Below are 20,676 nucleotides of genomic sequence, written 5' to 3'. Positions count from 1 at the left end.
CTCTTTTCTCCTTGCTACTTTGAGACAACAAAACTGTGGCCGATTGACTATTTGCTAAAGGCCTTTTTTTATTCCACTTTAGATGGGGGGCACAACCCTTATTTTTTAGAGAGAGGTGAGCCTTATGTTTTTAGGGTTAAAAAACTTTTCTATGATTTTCTTTATTTGGTTTCTTATACTAAGAAACATATCTTTGAATTAAACCTTAACTACGACTGTCAAGCAATTTGGCGATGTCATTTGCCAAGGTAGAAGCAATAGCTTCATAAAAAAATACTATACACCAACATGCATTTTTATTGGAAAACTAACTCATTCCTCACCCTCCACACGCACCAAAGAAGATATGTAGCAACAACAGCACTAGAGATTAACCCAGATTTATCACCAATCTACTCGTGTTATGATAGATATTCTTTCGATTGACGACGAGGCATCGGATGCGATACCACTTAGTGGAAGCCGAAACGGTGGAAAAGGGTTATAGCATGGATGGTGATTCGACTGGTTAGACATATGATTTATTATATGGAGATATATGATTTATTTCTCTTTCGCCTCCCTTTCTACATGAATCTCTCACAGAGTGAGTACACAAAGAATGTCAAGTCAACAGCAATCGCGTATAGTTATAATTAAGCACCGCACCGGGAAGAAACCCATCAACCGTGTTTGCCGAAGAATGCGATGAGGCCGTCGTAGACGACCTGCTTGGCATTCACCCCCATCACGAAGTCCAGATGTGCGTACTCCTTCACCAGCTGAGCCACGAGCTTGTCGGCGTCATGGTTGCGGAGATCTTTCAACAGCAGCTGCACGTCCTTGACGTCCGACAGCATGTCACCGCCGCCGTAGCTGAGCAGCAGCGGCAGGTGGTGTGGAATGTTGGGCATGTGGTACTCGGGTGGGCTGCTCTGCCCATACGCAACCATGTTGGCCATACTGCTCCCGTAGTCGTATTTTGTTATCACTCCACTTCTGATCGCTGTGAGTGGTCAAAGAAAGTTTTACATACTCTTTTGTGAGAAAGAAATCTAAGTAGCTCAAATATATGAATGATATTTTGGATTTGTATCAGACTGACTGACTGACTCTGTAAAAAATGGACGAGTGTCCTCACGGATGTCGGCTGGAGTTCATACTTCAAGTACATGTCAACAGTGGAGTAATTGAGGCAGCAGTTTGGCCCTACATCCAAAGTGAGTGTGTGTGTGTGTGTGTGTGTGTGTGTGAGTGCAGAATAAGGAAGGAAAAGCCATTACACATATGTAAATTAATTGAAAGACTACAATAATAAATACATATATGATTAAAGTCAAATCAAACATATGTTGCGGGCGGAATATTATCAGCGGAATAATTTGTGCGTACCTGTGAATGATGCCATAAGGTCGTAGCAGTTCACGCCCGGCATAGCGCAGACGAACTCCAAATAATTGGTTCCGACTGCCCTGCTTATCCATTAGGGAAGACAGTTGAATTAGAAGGAAGAGCTTTAACGATAACATCACTCAATGTATGGTCGGTCGGTCATGTCGATAAGGCCTCTGATGCTTTTGTCAGCACATTTTCTTTTGACAACAACAAGAGGGATGTGTTAGTTTACGTACCCTTTAGGATCAAATTCTCCCACTCCAAGTGCTCCCAACATCTGCAAGAAAAAGCAAGAAAGCTATGACACACCTCTGGACGTAGGTAAATTAGAAGAAGATACTGTGTGTAGCTTCCTCCCTCCCTTGATGACAGAAAAATTCAAAGAGTGTTGTGAACTCGTTCTTACTTCTCCTGAGAATGCGCTGCCTGCAGCTCTCCCGATTGGAGTTGTCATGTAAGTCAGATAGGCCACCGGAGTCAAAAGGGCAGCTGACTTGATCTTATCCACCAGCTTCCCCTCGGAGAATGCTGATAGAGCTGTCAGAGTTCCCTGTAGCATCATCCAACGTCAGTCAGTTGTTGTAGTTGTAGTGGTGGCAGTAAGTAGCAGAACATACATGAAAAGTAATTCAAAGTGGAAGGAAGAATGACATGTTTGGCATTAAAGTACGAAAAGTCTCCTACCATGGAGTGACCAACATAGTGCAGCTTCCGCCCAGTTTTCCGGAATACAAAACCCACAGTGGCAGGCAAATCAAAGCTGGCCAACTCATCCCATGACCACGCCCAATAAGCCTGCGAGACAACAACAGGATGATGAACCTGCTCAAGACTTCATAATCAGCATTGTAGAGAAGATGACCAACCGGGTTTGATGTATCGAGAGACTCATGGCGACGGCTCCACCTGGTGCCCCTGCCGTGTGTGATCCAGACATCGAATCCGTTGTCTGCAAGTACGAAAGCCAGTGATTGTTGAGGTGGATTCAGAAGCCATGTCATCCCGTCCTGCCATCATTCATCCATCATGCGTCGATAATCAGAAGAAGAATGACGAAGACGACAACGTACTGTACGTACATGCATGCATGGCAACACATGCAGATTGCTCGAGGAAACGTACCATGAGGACTCCATGTTGGAGCAGCACAGGCTGCCTCTTCCCCGCGCTGCCGCCTCCTCTTCCTTGTGGGATCCTGTGCATTGTCAGTATGTACCCATCTTGCGTCTTCACCTGCAAGGGACGCAACGCAGCAAGCTTCAACCACTCATGCCATGCCCGCATCAATCATCCATCCATCCATCCACATTTATCTGCCCTCGGCTACCTCATATTCTTGGCACTCGTAACCCTGAGGGCTCACCACGGCGGTGCACACGCCGTCATCCGCAGCCTCGAGACTCTGCAGCAGCTGCCGTCGTCCGTGAGCTCCGGCCAGCTCGCAATGGAAGCCCATGGAGAGGACGAAGGTGATGACGAGAAGCCAGCAACGGAATCCCATGTTGGAGGTAAGCCAAGGATGAGATCACCTACTTCACCAAGGATTGGCCTTGTTATAGTGAGGAGGGTGAGGAGGAAGTCGGTGAAGGATGAAACCTCGTTCATGGCCTTCTTATAGGGCGGAGGAGGAGGAAGGAGATGGAGAGGGTGATCTGTGCAGGCAGTTGAAGGGTGGTGATGCGTGATCTTCGCTACTTGTTACTGACATTGTTATGGCCTTTCACAACTACATGTAACTGTACAAAAGTAGAAAAATAGATTGTTGTTGTGTGCAATACAAGAAGTCGAACTAAATTTAAACTCTTCACCTCTAATGTGAATGACATGCCGTTTAAAAAGGCCCGCATAACATATTATTAGGCAAATTCATGCAAACGTGATAGAAGAACATTGAGATCACGGAAAATGTCACAAGAGATTGTGTCTTCGGAATGAAAATAAAAGATACTATTGGTAATGGATCATGATGACACTCTAATTTTAGCTGTGAACCATTTGTTTCTTTTTATTCAAAACTTTTTATTGGTGATAGGTTGACGATATTCCTACCTAGTGAACATGTATAGTGCATGCTCTGAGTGTCACGATAGGGTATATTATGTATGCCTCACCGATAGAATAGGATACCTTATGCCTCAATGATTTGATATATCATGTATGTCTTGCTATGTACGAGGCCTAATAAAGCAGATGCTCTGAGTGTCACAAGCATGTATCAGACGGATCCAGGCTTGGAGCACTGGAAAACAGTAAAGTGTATCCTTAAGTACTTGAGAAGAACTAAGGATCTTTTACTGGTATATGAAGGTAATAGCTTCAAGGTTGAAGGCTACACGGACTCGAGTTTCTAGTCCGATATCATTGATAGCAAGTCGAATTTGGGGTATACGTACACTATAAATGGAGGAGTAATATGCTGAAAGAGTTCAAAGCAAGATACTATTGCTGACTCGACTACAGAGGCGGAATACAATGTTAGTTTGGATGAAGATATTTATAACAGATCTGAGAGTCGTGCCAAGCAGCGAGGAGCCTATTCCTGTATATTGTGACAACAACGGGGCGATTGCTTAAGCGAAAGAACCAAGTCTCATCAGAAGTCTAAGCATGTTCTAAGGAGGTTCCACCTGATCAAAGAGAACGTGAGCCGAGGAGATGTAGTAGTGGAAAGAGTTACATCCAAAGATAACTTTGCAAATCCATTGACAAAACCATTGTCACATATTATCTTTAAGCGTCACTAGGGTCAGATGGGGATCAGACACATAGGTGATCGACTTTAGGTCAAGTGGGAGAGTGCTAGTCATAGGTGCCCTAGAAGCCAATTACGTGAGTGATGACACGTATAACTCGACACGCAGTCTTTTTACTTAATATTATTATTTGATATTTTATCACTTTATATTATTTGTAGCTTGAATACATTGTGATGTCTATGGATCTATGTAATGAGAATCGGATCGTGATAAGATCACGATAATGAGACTGATTCACCTTTAAACATAGATCCTAAATAATCCTGGTCATAGGTTGCTCGAGACAGACATTGAGATAACCTGATAGGTTGGTATCTTATATACCCATCTATATGATGGATGCAGCTGATCTCATAGCTACTCGTGTGGGGACACTAAGGATACATTATAGATGCTCATATGAGAATAAGTTCATTAATTCATCTGATAGCACTATACCCGGTATACAATCTTAGGGATATTAGATGGATGAGAGACTATATGTATACAGTAATCGAGGATAGACTAGTCCAATGGATTGGATTCCCTTATATCGTCCGGGGACTACGACGTAGTGGCATAGTACATCCACAGTCGATGAATTGAGTGAATTATTATGGAGATAATAATTCACTGAGCCAGAAGGAGTTTTGACATGTATGATTCACGACCAACTTGATATTGGGCCTAAAGGGTCACATACATATAGTAGGCATTGCAATGAGTAGAGGTTCGGATATGAGATATCCATCGGAGCCCATATCTTATTGGATATCCAATAAGCCTATGAATTATTGATTCTATAGATGAGATCCAATAAGAGCCTATGAGAGATTATTGAATAGAGATCTAATAATCTAAGGGGCTTGGATAGTCGGATGAAGATCCAATACCTAATAAGGCAAGATCCATTAGGGTTAAGTTGATAGAGGACCTCTATAAATAGGAGGGAACTAGTGGTTCATGAGCTAGAGCCTTTTTGGTTACCTCTCCTATTCTCCTCCCCTTCTCCTCATTAGAGAAAGCTTGGAGTTTTGAGGGGCATCGTCGTAGCCCTACTTTGTGGATCACCACTACAAAGGAGGTCGCTTGACCTCCTTCACTCTCTCATAAAGATCTATAGGGATTCAGGGATATATGATCTCTCTAGGTAACATAATCTTTCGTATATGCAGTTTTCGGTTTTTGCGTATCAATCTTCGCACGACGACGAACACATATTTGGGAATTTGAAGATTTTATTTTTTTGTTCTTCTGTTGTATATGTGATGTCGCCCTCAGATTTCCTTACGGTCAGTTCCCTATAAATACATGTATTCTTGTAAAGAATAACAAAAATTTGAAAGTGAATTTTAATAAAACAACTACTTTGCTTTTTTTACAACAAAGAACAGAAATGTCAATTCATTTATTTTAATCATATATTATTATAGTGTCATAAGAATACTTTTTACAAATTTAAGTTATATTATTCTATGAGATTTTTAATGAGGTTTCAAACCTTTAAATCACATGTAAAAACATTATCGATACAAGATAAGAATTATTTTACTATGAGAAAGGAAGCATTCGTTGAGAATCGTAGAAGACTAAAGGTCGATAAATAAATAATATATAAAAAAAACAGCTAAACATTTGCTTGGTTTAGTATTTTTTATTAACATCTTCGAAAGAAAATTAAAATTTTCATTATCGTAATAAAATTACTAATGTAGAATGTGTTTAAATCTTACAAATATTGTCGACTCTGTGGCCCAATGGATAAGGCGCTGGTCTACGGAACCAGAGATTCTGGGTTCGATCCCCAGCAGAGTCGCTTACAATCAATTTTAGTTTCTATTTTCTGAGTAAAAGTATATCTATTTTACGATTTAATCATTAGAGGCTTTTTATCGATGTTTTTTTCTATCATTTTGGTACTAGAATACTGATGGGGATATAAACAGGAATAACCTTTGTATAGGAACAAATACTCAAACAGAACACCAAGATATACGTGGAAAACCCCTTCAATGTGAAGGGTAAAAACCAAGAGAATAACTGGGATACAAGGATCACGTTACTGCCCACAATATCTAAAACCTCCCAAGTAATCAAAGCAAGAGCAGCCTACTGTAGATTTGATCTAACCTGAGATGAGAACACTGCTAGATGATTGTGAACAGTCTCTCTGCGTTGTCCTTGTCTTCTTCCCTTTCTTTCTCTTCCTCTTCTGCCTTGTATCTCGTCGCTACAAAGATCTGCCTCGTTGCTGCCTTTTTATAGCTTTAATCTGCTTCTAATCTTAATTAGGGTTAGGTTAAGAGGGGGTGTGAGCTGTGGGCTGATAAAACCCACATGGGCTGAATATGGGCCATCAGCCCAACACTAACAAAGATGGTCAGATCTCCATCAATAACGTTTTTGGTCATGACCATTGATGTTTTCCTCCATCAATGCATTCGCTTTTGCCTAAACTCCATCAATAATAAAATGTATTATTCTCGTTGATATCCATATGTCTATCTTTTTTGTTGGTCAGTAATTTATTTTCTGAAAATAGAAATAATCATTTTCTTTCCATCAAGTCTATTTACCTCTTTTATTAAAGCTGCCTAGGATTACTTATTTTCCAACTACTACGAATCCTTGGTATTTTTCATGATCATAGCTGTCACATCTATTTACCTGAAATCAATGTTAACTGCATTATATGCTACATCATTGTCGTTTATATCTCTCTTTTGTCCAGCACAATGAGTTCTTTTGCTGTCTTTTTCCCCTTGAATTCCTTACTGAAACGGGCTTAAATGTTATAGAATTAGCCACAACGATCGCTTTGACCTTATTCGGATCGATCTGGATTAGCCACACGTGTTCATTGGCCTCTTTGCTTGGGTGGTACTAGGTCGATTGGCTGTCAACTTCGATCCTTCTTAATGATAAACTTATTTTCATCCTTTAGGAATATGTATTGTTGGGGCCAACCGTAGATGACTTCTCGATCCTACCAATATAGACTTCTAAATATATCTTGACATATGTCAGAGGGTACCATCTTGTATGTCACATCGTCGATATATTTACTGATGATCATAATTTTGAATGTGCACTATTGTTTTATGCTCATTTCGACATCTTTGTGGATATGGCTTTCGACATTTTACTTAACTTACCAAGATTAAATTCTTTAGGCTTTTAGTGTTAATGATCGCAATCGCATTGATGATCTCTTGTTTCGAATAATTCTCCTTAAACTTTTGGATTGAGGGTTGGATTTGAATACGTAACATTTGGTGTAGCCATTAGTGATAGACTCAATTCTAAGTGTGAAACGGGTGCTAGTTTGGTTTGATCATCTTCTACGGTAGCCGTCGCCTTATATCGATTATGATTATTCTTCTTCCACTTCTTTAGGAAGAGTTTAGGATAATCCTTCTAGTACTTCTCTCGTGTATGACCTATAATCTTATAGTGATTGCAAAAAAAAAAAAAAAAATTTAAAAGAATAAGTAGCTTTACCACTCTTAAGATTCTTCTTGGCTTTCTGGTGCTTCTCTTTTGCATTCTCCACATTTTTCTCGGTGTATATTCAATTCTTTTTCCCTATCATCATGCTCGCTATTGTGATATAGTAAGTTTTGAGGAGGCTCGGTTTAATGTTTATTTAGGTATGGAGGCCAATGATGTATTTCATCACCATCGAGTGGTCGTCAAGAGAAATTCAGATTGCCATCACTTATTATTAGAACTCACTGGTGTATTCTTACATGGATCGATCCCTTTCATGGTGTAGGTAGTATTACTTCCTTTGTATTTATAAGGAACTGACAGCACGTTATATCCTTCAACAAAATGGATTAGTAAAATGGACGAACCGAGTTGTAGTTGAGACTATTAGGTATTTACTTAAAGGAAAAATATTACCAAAAGAGTTTTGGGTAGTAGCTATGACTATAATAGTATACTTATTAAACCATTTTCCTACTAGTATAGTACAAGGAAAAATATCCTATCAAGCATGATTAAAAAGAAAGACAAATGTAAGTTGCTTTTATATTCCTATAGAAAAAAAAAGAACTTGATGATAAAAGTATTAAATGTTTACTTATAGGGTATAGTAATGAAACCCTGTTAGGATCGGGGTCGGCACTAAGACGGGGGGTGAATTAGTGCAGCGGTAAAAACTGCCCAGACTGACTGACTGACATTGCCCTGGGTGGTACCACCACCTGGGGCACAGTGCTAGGCGGTACCATCGCTCAGACTGGCGGTACCACCACCTGGCACCCTGTCGGGGGTGGTACAATTGCCCAGACTAGTGGTACCATCGCCTGACACAGTCTTGAAGACTATGCCACGACGGTGAGGCTTCTTGAGGCACTGTTTGGGCTTCTTATTGGGCTCAACATAGTTCTTACATGGGCCTAGCTAGCCCATAATTGGGTTGGCCCAATTCAAGCCCAATTATGTGCTAACTACAATTCCTAAGAGATATTCTAAGCTAAACAAAGTCCGTAAGTCTATTCTTCCGGCGAGCTTTCGACGAACTTCCGATAATCTCTCGACAATGTTCTGGCGGACTCCCGGCAAACTTCTGGACTTCACGATGATCTTCTTGGTGAGTTCCGGCCGGCGAGCTTCTCTAGCAAGCTCTGAGACTTCTCGACTGGTTCCTCCAGAACTTTCGACGAACGTCCGGACTTCCAACGAACTCTCGAACTCCCAACGTAATCGCATCCTTGACTCTGGGACTTCATTTTGCTCCATGCCTTGCTATCGTAGTTAATCCTACACATGTAAAACATATTTCGATCTAGACAATTAATACTAAGCATTAATCAAGTTGTCTAGCATGTCATTGGTCCCTCGACGCTTCGTCCAATTCTTCGGCGCATTGTCCTCTCTTGCGGCCTATTGCCCAATCGACCAGTTGACTCCACAGCTACGATATCCTTAGCGCAATATCCGCTCTTCTTGGCCCGATGTCCGAATCCACGGCTTGAAGCCTTCTGTCGATTCGTCGACCGATCCATCGGTCCGACGTCCAATCTTCTGACATGTTCCACTTGCCCAACATGATTTTTCCTGCTTTAATTATCTCATCATGATCGAAATATCCTACGTCACTCAAAACGCGGATTAAAACATAAACACAATTATCAATTGGTTTCATCATCAATATGAGATTTAACAAACACAAGGTTTCAAACTTTATTATCATATAACAAAGAAATTGATCATAACTTATAATATTAGTTTTAACGAAGAAGAAGCTTAAAACTCTAAAGCAAATAAAATTTCAATAGTTATAGGAGAAGAAGTCGATAAGGTACATAATACATTACTTATTATTAATACCTCGATCGAATTTTCTCATATTTTTAATAATTTTAATTCTAGTTATCCTAATATACTGAAGCACCAATAAAAAGTTTTGAATAAAAAGAAACAAATGGTTCAATGCTAAAATTAGAGTGTATCCATTACCAGTAGCATCTTTTATTTTCATTCCGAAGACACAATCTCTTGTGACATTTTCCGTGATCTCAATGTTCTTCTATCACGTTTGCATGAATTTGCCTAATAATATGTTATGCGGGCCTTTTTAAACGGCATGTCATTCACATTAGAGGTGAAGAGTTTAAATTTAGTTCGACTTCTTGTATTGCACACAACAACAATCTATTTTTCTACTTTTGTACAGTTACATGTAGTTGTGAAAGGCCATAACAATGTCAGTAACAAGTAGCGAAGATCACGCATCACCACCCTTCAACTGCCTGCACAGATCACCCTCTCCATCTCCTTCCTCCTCCTCCGCCCTATAAGAAGGCCATGAACGAGGTTTCATCCTTCACCGACTTCCTCCTCACCCTCCTCACTATAACAAGGCCAATCCTTGGTGAAGTAGGTGATCTCATCCTTGGCTTACCTCCAACATGGGATTCCGTTGCTGGCTTCTCGTCATCACCTTCGTCCTCTCCATGGGCTTCCATTGCGAGCTGGCCGGAGCTCAGGGACGACGGCAGCTGCTGCAGAGCCTCGAGCCTCCGGATGACGGCGTGTGCACCGCCGTGGTGAGCCCTCAGGGTTACGAGTGCCAAGAATATGAGGTAGCCGAGTGCAGATAAATGTGGATGGATGATTGATGCGGGCATGGCATGAGTGGTTGAAGCTTGCTGCGTTGCGTCCCTTGCAGGTGAAGACGCAAGATGGGTACATACTGACAATGCACAGGATCCCACAAGGAAGAGGAGGCGGCAGCGCGGGGAAGAGGCAGCCTGTGCTGCTCCAACATGGAGTCCTCATGGTACGTTTCCTCGAGCAATCTGCATGTGTTGCCATGCATGCATGTACGTACAGTACGTTGTCGTCTTCGTCATTCTTCTTCTGATTATCGACGCATGATGGATGAATGATGGCAGGACGGGATGACATGGCTTCTGAATCCACCTCAACAATCACTGGCTTTCGTACTTGCAGACAACGGATTCGATGTCTGGATCACACACGGCAGGGGCACCAGGTGGAGCCGTCGCCATGAGTCTCTCGATACATCAAACCCGGTTGGTCATCTTCTCTACAATGCTGATTATGAAGTCTTGAGCAGGTTCATCATCCTGTTGTTGTCTCGCAGGCTTATTGGGCGTGGTCATGGGATGAGTTGGCCAGCTTTGATTTGCCTGCCACTGTGGGTTTTGTATTCCGGAAAACTGGGCGGAAGCTGCACTATGTTGGTCACTCCATGGTAGGAGACTTTTCGTACTTTAATGCCAAACATGTCATTCTTCCTTCCACTTTGAATTACTTTTCATGTATGTTCTGCTACTTACTGCCACCACTACAACTACAACAACTGACTGACGTTGGATGATGCTACAGGGAACTCTGACAGCTCTATCAGCATTCTCCGAGGGGAAGCTGGTGGATAAGATCAAGTCAGCTGCCCTTTTGACTCCGGTGGCCTATCTGACTTACATGACAACTCCAATCGGGAGAGCTGCAGGCAGCGCATTCTCAGGAGAAGTAAGAACGAGTTCACAACACTCTTTGAATTTTTCTGTCATCAAGGGAGGGAGGAAGCTACACACAGTATCTTCTTCTAATTTACCTACGTCCAGAGGTGTGTCATAGCTTTCTTGCTTTTTCTTGCAGATGTTGGGAGCACTTGGAGTGGGAGAATTTGATCCTAAAGGGTACGTAAACTAACACATCCCTCTTGTTGTTGTCAAAAGAAAATGTGCTGACAAAAGCATCAGAGGCCTTATCGACATGACCGACCGACCATACATTGAGTGATGTTATCGTTAAAGCTCTTCCTTCTAATTCAACTGTCTTCCCTAATGGATAAGCAGGGCAGTCGGAACCAATTATTTGGAGTTCGTCTGCGCTATGCCGGGCGTGAACTGCTACGACCTTATGGCATCATTCACAGGTACGCACAAATTATTCCGCTGATAATATTCCGCCCGCAACATATGTTTGATTTGACTTTAATCATATATGTATTTATTATTGTAGTCTTTCAATTAATTTACATATGTGTAATGGCTTTTCCTTCCTTATTCTGCACTCACACACACACACACACACACACACACACTCACTTTGGATGTAGGGCCAAACTGCTGCCTCAATTACTCCACTGTTGACATGTACTTGAAGTATGAACTCCAGCCGACATCCGTGAGGACACTCGTCCATTTTTTACAGAGTCAGTCAGTCAGTCTGATACAAATCCAAAATATCATTCATATATTTGAGCTACTTAGATTTCTTTCTCACAAAAGAGTATGTAAAACTTTCTTTGACCACTCACAGCGATCAGAAGTGGAGTGATAACAAAATACGACTACGGGAGCAGTATGGCCAACATGGTTGCGTATGGGCAGAGCAGCCCACCCGAGTACCACATGCCCAACATTCCACACCACCTGCCGCTGCTGCTCAGCTACGGCGGCGGTGACATGCTGTCGGACGTCAAGGACGTGCAGCTGCTGTTGAAAGATCTCCGCAACCATGACGCCGACAAGCTCGTGGCTCAGCTGGTGAAGGAGTACGCACATCTGGACTTCGTGATGGGGGTGAATGCCAAGCAGGTCGTCTACGACGGCCTCATCGCATTCTTCGGCAAACACGGTTGATGGGTTTCTTCCCGGTGCGGTGCTTAATTATAACTATACGCGATTGCTGTTGACTTGACATTCTTTGTGTACTCACTCTGTGAGAGATTCATGTAGAAAGGGAGGCGAAAGAGAAATAAATCATATATCTCCATATAATAAATCATATGTCTAACCAGTCGAATCACCATCCATGCTATAACCCTTTTCCACCGTTTCGGCTTCCACTAAGTGGTATCGCATCCGATGCCTCGTCGTCAATCGAAAGAATATCTATCATAACACGAGTAGATTGGTGATAAATCTGGGTTAATCTCTAGTGCTGTTGTTGCTACATATCTTCTTTGGTGCGTGTGGAGGGTGAGGAATGAGTTAGTTTTCCAATAAAAATGCATGTTGGTGTATAGTATTTTTTTATGAAGCTATTGCTTCTACCTTGGCAAATGACATCGCCAAATTGCTTGACAGTCGTAGTTAAGGTTTAATTCAAAGATATGTTTCTTAGTATAAGAAACCAAATAAAGAAAATCATAGAAAAGTTTTTTAACCCTAAAAACATAAGGCTCACCTCTCTCTAAAAAATAAGGGTTGTGCCCCCCATCTAAAGTGGAATAAAAAAAGGCCTTTAGCAAATAGTCAATCGGCCACAGTTTTGTTGTCTCAAAGTAGCAAGGAGAAAAGAGAGTGAAGAATTTTGCACTGCTGCTGGAGCCAACTTCTTCCGGTCACAAACTTCTTCGTATAACTATTGTGAGAAGTCCACAATGCTGACTACCTACTTCCCAAATTTTACCTGCCTAAAAGTACCGATGTGTTGTCTAAAAACAATCTACATTTTCACGCACCCATGATGAGATATTTATTTTAATATATATAACTATAGTAACAAGGATAGGGTGATGCTTGAACGACTTATGTTGACCAGACATGTTCGCATGATTGAAATCGTTTTTCCGAACCAATAATGATAAAGATATATCATGGACACGATTCAAAAGACTTATACGAGAATATTTGGTTATTAGACTTGGGACATCAAGGATATCCTGTGCGAGTATTCCACTCTTAGATACCAAACTTATAGGTCTAGATGTTTTAAATATAGCACAACCAGTTATCGAGAGTGGTAGCCAATTTTATGAAGGCTATTGAATGTCAATAGAGGATCATCCACTCTCAGTGTTATAAAAGGAATATCTTATGTGTTCTTGCTCAGACAAATCCCTCACTATGGTCATTCGAATTGTGAGAGAAAGAGTTTTTCAGGAGAATCTGATTAGAGCGAGACTCGAGTAGAAACTGTTTGGGCCGGATAGTACCATGTCTAGTATACAGTCTTTGATATATTAGATGGATGAGGGACTATAGGTATAGGATAACTGATGATAGACAGGTCCAATGGATTGGATTCTCCTACATCGTCTGGGGACTATGACATAGTGGTCTAGTACGTCCGTAGTCGTTGAGTTAAGTAAATTATTATAGAGATAATAATTTACCAAGCAAGAAAGAGTTTTAACCGATATGATTCATGACTAGCTCGATATTGGACCTAAAGGGTCACACGCATATGGTAGGCATTACGACAAATAGAAGTTCATATATGAGATATCCGCTAGAGCCCCTATCTTATTGGATATCCAATAAACTCCTGAATTTTTGGATCCTATAAATGAGATCCGATAAGAGTAAATAATAGATTATTGGATAGAGATCCACTAATCTAAGATGCTTGGATAGTTGGATGGAGATCCAATACCCAATAGGGCAAGAGCCATTAGGGTTAAGTTGACAGGGGCTCTATAAATAGGATTGAACCAAAGATTTATATGCTAGAGCTTCTCTTAGTTGTCACTTTCTATTCTCCTCTCCCCTTCTCCTCCTCGAATAGTAGGCCTGGAGATTTGAGGAGCATCGTGGCTGCCCTAAAGTGTGGATCACTACTAGAGAGGAGAATGCTTGACCTCCTTCACCCACTCCTACAGATCTGTAGGGATTCAGGGATATACGATCTCCCTATGTGACACAATCTTTCATATACGTAGTTTTCAATTTTGTGAATTTTGTATACCAATCTTCATACGATGACAAACATAATTTATGAAAAATTTGAGGATTTTTGTTTTCGGTTCTTCCGTTGCACATGTGATGTCGCCCCTAGATTTTCCTACACAAAAATCGTAGGAAACTTTAGCATGAGCAAAACCTTGGAGAACTTGTAATTATATGTTTATTAGCCCTAGATGTAGCAGGACTTGGCTCAATTCATATGAGGATGCATCCTTTGTAGCACTTCAAAACCAACTAAACGAAAATCGGGGTTGTATACTCCATTGCCCGTTCCATCATGATCATGGGAGAGCATATCTATGGACTTCTTAAGAGGTCTGCCTATGATGAAATGGGGACACGACTATCTATTTGTGGTGGTCGATAGGTTTTCAAAAATGGTGGGGCTCATGCCTTACAAGAAGACAATAATCAAAGGAATAGCCCGATTATTCTTCTAACACATGTGGACACATTTTGACCTTACAAGTTCAATCGTGTTAGATCATGACGGGCATGTCTCGAGCAGCTTTTGGAGTTCACTTTGAACCACTATAGATACTAAATCGAAGAGGAGCACAGCCTTCCATCCATAAGCTGATGGCCAAAACGAGGTAGTGAACTACACTATGGTTCAACGCCTTTGAGGATACAACTCTGACACCTAAAGAAATGAGATGAAAGCTTACCATACCATCAGTTTGCTTTCAATCGGGTAGTGCATAGTTCTACTAGCAAGTCACCATTAAGAGATATGTTTGGGTTATTTATGTCAAGGACTTTTTGTTTTGCTATTTACGATAGAATTAGAATCAACTACCTCCCATAAAAGCAATGCAATTCAACAAGCCCGAAATTTTTTAAAGAACATTCGCAAGGTGCATGAAGAGGTTGAGAAGCAACTTTAGCGAAGCCAATAGAAATATAAAGAATGACACGATCGACAATGTGTCAAAGGATGATTCTATGAAGGAGACCTTGCATGGCCATATATTAGGAATGAACGATTCAAAGGTGAAGCAAAGAAGTTAAAGCTCATCCAATATGGATCGTTCAAAGTCTTGAAGAGGATCGGAGACAATACATGCCAACTCAAGTTATCGCCCTCCATGGAGATATACTCAATTGTGAATATTGAGAACTTAATGTTGTTCAAGCCTTCAATGCTAGATGATGAGCCAAGCGAGATGCTACCATCCATCAAAGATTTGGTGATCGATTAAGAGAAGCCCCTCGAAGAGGACACTATCATCGAGGAAAAGTCTACTATCACTCGATGAGACATCAAAGTTGTCTTATAAGTTGGAAGCATAGGGCAAAAACCAAGTGCAGCAAGTTGTTTCTATAAAAGATAGGGAAATATAAAGGATCAAGTTCGTTTGAGAAGCTACCAAATGCTTGAGGTGGTTGCAAACTATAAAAAATGAAGGTCGAATGAGATTTTCGATATGATCCCTCCGATTGCTTAGTTAAATTCTCGAGGTGACATGAGTAATAGAGATGGAAAGCAATCAAACCTCGATAAATGTGTTCGAAGCTGACTTATATAGATTTGTTCTTATGGATAGGGAAATATTTATAATGCATAAAAAATATTTGGATTCGACCGACATGGCATATTTTCAGTGGCTTGGCATTGTCATTTTCTACTAACGTGGCTACCACGAGTAGGGCTGGATAGGAATATCACCCTATCATCAATAATAAATTGGAATAAAAGTAAACTAATGGTTCACTGAAAAATATGAAGAGTTTAAATTTACCTCAATTTCTTTTATTTCACACAACCGCAATCTAATTTTCAATATTTGTGGAGTTACATGTAGTTGTGAAAAAAGGTCACAACAACAAACCATTAACAACAACAACAAAAACAACAAAATTAGACCAACGGAATATGAAAATTATATGACTTTTTATGTCTTAAAGTGTTGATAGAATAAGATTTGGGTGGATTAAATGCCAGTTTTTGAGAGCTGTTAACACGTAGCGAGAATCACATATCACCACCCTTCAACTGCCTGCACAGATCATCCTCGCCATCTCCTTCCTCCTCCTCCTCCTCCGCCCTATAAGAAGGCCATGAACGAGGTCTCATCCTTCATCCACTTCCTCCTCATCCTTCTCCCCGTAAGAAGACCAATCCTTGGTGAAGGAGGTGATCTCACCTTTCGCTTACCTCCAACATGGGATTCCGTTGCTTTAACTGGCGTCTCGTCATCTTCTTCGTCCTCTCCACGGGCTTCCAGGGCGAGCTGGCTGGAGCTCACGGAAGACGGCAGCTGGTGCAAAGCCTCGAGGCGGCGGATGATGGGGTGTGCACCGCCGTGGTGAGCCCTCGGGGTTACGAGTGCCGAGAATATGAGGTAGCGGAGTGCAGATAAACGTGGATGGATTGATGATTTATGCGGGCATGGCATGAGTGGTTGAAGCTCGTTGCGTCTCTTGCAGGTGAAGACGCAAGACGGGTACATACTGACCATGCACAGGATCCCACAAGGAAGAGGAGGCGGCAGCGCGGGCAAGAGGCAGCCGGTGCTGCTCCAACATGGAGTCCTCTCGGTACGTTCCCATAAGCAATCTGAATGTGTTGCCATGCATGCAGGGTACGTTGTCTTCTTCGTCATTCTGATGATGATGATTGACGATCGATGAATGATGGCAGGACGGGTTGACATGGCTACTGAATCCACCTCAACAATCGCTGCCTTTCGTACTTGCAGACAACGGATTCGATGTATGGATTACACACGGCAGGGGCACCAGGTGGAGCCGTCGCCATGAGTCTCTCAAAACATCAGACACGGTTGGTCATCTTCTCTACGTTGCTGATTATGAAGTATTGAGCATCATCCTTTTGTTTGTCGGGTAGGCTTATTGGGCGTGGTCATGGGATGAGTTGGCCAGCTATGATTTGCCTGCTACTGTGGGTTTCGTATTCCGGAAAACTGGGCAGAAGCTGCACTATGTTGGTCACTCCATGGTAGGAGACTTTACGTACTTTAATGCCAAACATGTCATTCTTCCTTCCACTTTGAATTACTTCGTATGTATGTTCTGCTACTTACTGCCACCACTACAACTACAACAACTGACAGACGTTGGATGATGCTACAGGGAACTCTGACAGCTCTATCAGCATTCTCCGAGGGGAAGCTGGTGGATAAGATCAAGTCAGCTGCCCTTTTGACTCCGGTGGCCTATCTGACTTCCATGACAACTACGATCGGAAGAGCTGCAGCCAGCGCATTCGCAGGAGAAGTAAGAACGACGAGTTCACGACACTCGATTGATTTTTCTCATCAAGGGAGCTACATCATTCATTATCTTCCTCTTTAATTTTCCGACGTCCAGAGCTGTGTCATAGCTTTCTTGTTTTTTTTTCTTGCAGATGTTGGGAGCGCTTGGAGTGGCAGAATTTGATCCTAAAGGGTACATAAACTAACATATCCCTCTTGTTGTCAAAAGAAAATGTGCTCTTCTAATTCAAGTGTGTTCCCTAATATGGATAAGCAGGGCAGTCGGAACCAAGTTTTTGGAGTCGGTCTGCGCTATGCCGGGGGTGAACTGCTACGACCTTATGGCATCATTAACAGGTACGTACAAATTATTCCGGTGATAATATTCCGCCGGCAACATAAGTTTGGTTTGAATTTAATCATATATGTATTTATTATTGTAGTCTTCAATTAATTTACATATATGTGTATTGGCTTTTCCTTCCTTATTCTGCAACGCACACCCACACACTCACTTTGGATGTAGGGCCAAACTGCTGCCTCAATGACTCCACTGTTGACAAGTACTTGAAGTATGAACTCCAGCCTACATCCGTGAGGACACTCGTCCATTTTTCACAGAGTCAGTCAGTCTGATACAAATCTAAAATATTATGTATACCTTAGCTACTTAGATTTCTTCCTCACAAAGAGAGTGTATGTATACCTACCTGTCTTTGAGTACTCCCAGCATTCAGACGTGGAGTGATAACAAAATACGACCACGGGAGCAGTACGGCCAACATGGCTGCGTATGGGCAGAGCAGCCCACCCGAGTACCATTTGTCCAACATTCCACACCACCTGCCGCTGCTGCTCTGCTACGGCGGCGGGGACATGCTGTCGGACGTGAAGGACGTGCAGCTGCTGTTGAATGATCTCAGCAACCATGACGCCGCCGACAAGCTCGTGGCTCGGCTGGTGAAGGAGTACGCACATCTGGACTTCGTGATGGGGGTGAATGCCAAGCAGGTCGTCTACGACGGCCTCATCGCATTCTTCGACAAACACAGTTGATGGGCTTCTTCCCGCTGCAGTGCTTAATATTATAACTATACGCGATTGCTGCCGACTTGACATTCTTTGTGCACTCACTCCGCGGGAGATTCATGTACGAAGGGAGATGAAAGAGAAATAAATCATATATCTCCGTATAATAAATCATATGTTTAACCAATCGAATCGGCATCCATGCTATATCCCTTTTCCACCGTTTCAGCTTCTACTAAGTGGCATCACATCCGATGAGTCGTCGTCAATCGAAACAGTATCTATCATAACACAAGTAGATTGGTGATAAATTTGGGTTGATCTATAGTGCTACATGTCTTCTTTGGTGCGTGTGGAGGGTGAGGAATGAGTTTGTTTTCCAATAAAAATGCATGTTGGTGTATAGTATTTTTTTTATAAAGCTGTTGCCTCTACCTTGGCAAATAACATGGCCAAATTGCTTGATTGTTGTAGGCAAGGTTTAATTCGAAGATAAGTTTCTTATAATAAGAAACCAAATATGGGTAGCCACGAGGAAAGCTGGTTACCGTAGTCCCAAGCAAGAAACATTGCAAATAATACATTGCTAAGCGAAACATTGCAGCAAGGAGTCGACCCTTTCGTATTGTGTTTCACATCAACATACCCACCTGCGAAGGCTCGATCAGTGCTAATGTGTTAAACTAATTGATAGATTAATTTTGATACTTATTTTAATGTATTTGTTTTGTGTTCACTATATGATTATAGGCCATACACAGGAGAAATATTAGAAGGATCATCCTAAACTCTTTCTGAAGAATGGAAGGAGAACAATCAGAATCGATATAAGGCAACTGCTACCGTAGAAGAAGATCAAACCAAACTAGCACTCGTTTCACACTTGCAATCGAGTCTATCACTTATGGCTAGACCAAATGTTAGATATTTGAATCCAACCCTCGATCCAAAAGTTTGAGAAGAATTATTCACTCTCAAGATCCAAGTGAAACAAGATATCATCAATGCAATCATTAACATTGAAATCCAAAAGAATTTAATCTCGATAAGTTAATCGTAAAAACTTGGACTCAAGATCATTCCTTATCTAAAGCCATATCCACTGGATTGGATCTTCAAAGACGTAGAAATGAGCATAAATCAATAGTGCACATTCAAAATTATGATCGCCAACAAATAGATCGACAAGGTGGTGCCCTCTGACATATGTCAAGTTATCTTTAGAAGTCTATATTGGTAGGATCGAGAAGTCATCTACTACCGTTGGGGTGGACATCCTTGTTAGGCAAAGGCAAAAGTGCTATCGATGGAGATCTGAGCATCCTTGTTAGGTCACTCATTCAAAGCGTCTATTGGATAGTGCTCCTGTGATACATCGATCCTCATTATAATGCCAAAACGATAGAAAAAAAAAAGTATCGATAAACAACTTCTAATGATTGACTAGCATCGAATGGTTGGTTGGTAGCTGCTGTGTGTATACAAGAAGCTCAAGTGATGATGTCCATTATCTCTCATAATTTGCTGCATTGAGATCTTGCAAACCCTATGGCCTATGCTGCATTGAACAGCTGCGAAGTCCTTGAAAGGCCTGCTTGCACATCTCAAATCATAGTGCTGCCAGACCATGAATCTATATGGCCAGGTAAGAAGACAGCTTTTATTTAAATAAAATGTATTTAATTTAATCCAAAAATAGATGTATTTTCACTAAAAAAAAATTAATGACTTAAATTAATTTCATCGACTCTGCTGGGGATCGAACCCAGAATCTCTGGTTCCGTAGACCAGCGCCTTATCCATTGGGCCACAGAGTCGACAATATTTGTAAGATTTAAACACATTCTACATTAGTAATTTTATTACGATAATGAAAATTTTAATTTTCTTTCGAAGATGTTAATAAAAAATACTAAACCAAGCAAATGTTTAGCTGTTTTTTTTATATATTATTTATTTATCGACCTTTAGTCTTCTACGATTCTCAACGAATGCTTCCTTTCTCATAGTAAAATAATTCTTATCTTGTATCGATAATGTTTTTACATGTGATTTAAAGGTTTGAAACCTCATTAAAAATCTCATAGAATAATATAACTTAAATTTGTAAAAAGTATTCTTATGACACTATAATAATATATGATT

General features: G+C 41.2%; 3 protein-coding genes and 2 non-coding genes across 5 annotated transcripts; 3 read left to right on the top strand and 2 right to left on the bottom strand.

The window, feature by feature from the left end:
- Positions 1-577: 577 nt before the first annotated feature.
- Positions 578-2,875, bottom strand: LOC135642957 (triacylglycerol lipase 2-like). Its single transcript, XM_065159438.1, has 9 exons — positions 2,702-2,875; positions 2,497-2,607; positions 2,241-2,381; positions 2,059-2,169; positions 1,781-1,924; positions 1,611-1,651; positions 1,372-1,451; positions 1,093-1,188; positions 578-985 (listed from the first exon to the last, which is right to left on the bottom strand). Exons 1-9 carry the CDS (start codon positions 2,873-2,875, stop codon positions 663-665), a joined length of 1,221 nt encoding a protein of 406 aa, XP_065015510.1. The 3' UTR covers positions 578-662.
- Positions 2,876-5,852: 2,977 nt separating this feature from the next.
- TRNAR-ACG (transfer RNA arginine (anticodon ACG)) lies at positions 5,853-5,925 on the top strand. The gene has a single exon. It is a non-coding gene; the product is annotated as a tRNA-Arg (tRNA).
- Positions 5,926-10,030: 4,105 nt separating this feature from the next.
- Positions 10,031-12,320, top strand: LOC135642956 (triacylglycerol lipase 2-like). The gene is made up of 9 exons (XM_065159437.1): positions 10,031-10,204; positions 10,291-10,401; positions 10,517-10,657; positions 10,729-10,839; positions 10,974-11,117; positions 11,247-11,287; positions 11,447-11,526; positions 11,710-11,805; positions 11,913-12,320. The coding sequence occupies exons 1-9, from the start codon at positions 10,031-10,033 to the stop codon at positions 12,233-12,235; spliced, it is 1,221 nt and encodes a 406-aa protein (XP_065015509.1). The 3' UTR covers positions 12,236-12,320.
- Positions 12,321-16,449: 4,129 nt separating this feature from the next.
- On the top strand, positions 16,450-18,558 carry LOC135642955 (triacylglycerol lipase 2-like). Its single transcript, XM_065159436.1, has 9 exons — positions 16,450-16,629; positions 16,715-16,825; positions 16,929-17,069; positions 17,136-17,246; positions 17,381-17,524; positions 17,655-17,695; positions 17,780-17,859; positions 18,029-18,124; positions 18,233-18,558. Exons 1-9 carry the CDS (start codon positions 16,450-16,452, stop codon positions 18,556-18,558), a joined length of 1,230 nt encoding a protein of 409 aa, XP_065015508.1.
- A 1,717-nt stretch (positions 18,559-20,275) lies between these two features.
- Positions 20,276-20,348, bottom strand: TRNAR-ACG (transfer RNA arginine (anticodon ACG)). Its single transcript has one exon. It is a non-coding gene; the product is annotated as a tRNA-Arg (tRNA).
- Positions 20,349-20,676: the final 328 nt, after the last annotated feature.

This window comes from Musa acuminata, chromosome BXJ3-7 (genome assembly GCF_036884655.1).
Source record: "Musa acuminata AAA Group cultivar baxijiao chromosome BXJ3-7, Cavendish_Baxijiao_AAA, whole genome shotgun sequence".
Taxonomy (NCBI): Eukaryota; Viridiplantae; Streptophyta; class Magnoliopsida; order Zingiberales; family Musaceae; genus Musa; species Musa acuminata.
This window is presented reverse-complemented; position numbering and strand designations above follow the sequence as displayed.

What these genes read in the sequence shown, in the direction of transcription:
- LOC135642957 (XM_065159438.1), bottom strand. Translation starts at nt 2,875, where the DNA reads ATGGGATTCCGTTGCTGGCTTCTCGTCATCACCTTCGTCCTCTCCATG. An exon ending in CTCTCGATACATCAAACCCG is followed by an intron (nt 2,170 to 2,240) that starts GTTGGTCATCTT and finishes GTTGTCTCGCAG; the next exon opens with GCTTATTGGGCGTGGTCATG. An exon ending in GGAGAATTTGATCCTAAAGG is followed by an intron (nt 1,452 to 1,610) that starts GTACGTAAACTA and finishes ATGGATAAGCAG; the next exon opens with GGCAGTCGGAACCAATTATT.
- LOC135642956 (XM_065159437.1), top strand. Translation starts at nt 10,031, where the DNA reads ATGGGATTCCGTTGCTGGCTTCTCGTCATCACCTTCGTCCTCTCCATG. An exon ending in CTCTCGATACATCAAACCCG is followed by an intron (nt 10,658 to 10,728) that starts GTTGGTCATCTT and finishes GTTGTCTCGCAG; the next exon opens with GCTTATTGGGCGTGGTCATG. An exon ending in GGAGAATTTGATCCTAAAGG is followed by an intron (nt 11,288 to 11,446) that starts GTACGTAAACTA and finishes ATGGATAAGCAG; the next exon opens with GGCAGTCGGAACCAATTATT.
- LOC135642955 (XM_065159436.1), top strand. Translation starts at nt 16,450, where the DNA reads ATGGGATTCCGTTGCTTTAACTGGCGTCTCGTCATCTTCTTCGTCCTC. An exon ending in CTCTCAAAACATCAGACACG is followed by an intron (nt 17,070 to 17,135) that starts GTTGGTCATCTT and finishes TTTGTCGGGTAG; the next exon opens with GCTTATTGGGCGTGGTCATG. An exon ending in CCAGCGCATTCGCAGGAGAA is followed by an intron (nt 17,525 to 17,654) that starts GTAAGAACGACG and finishes TTTTTCTTGCAG; the next exon opens with ATGTTGGGAGCGCTTGGAGT.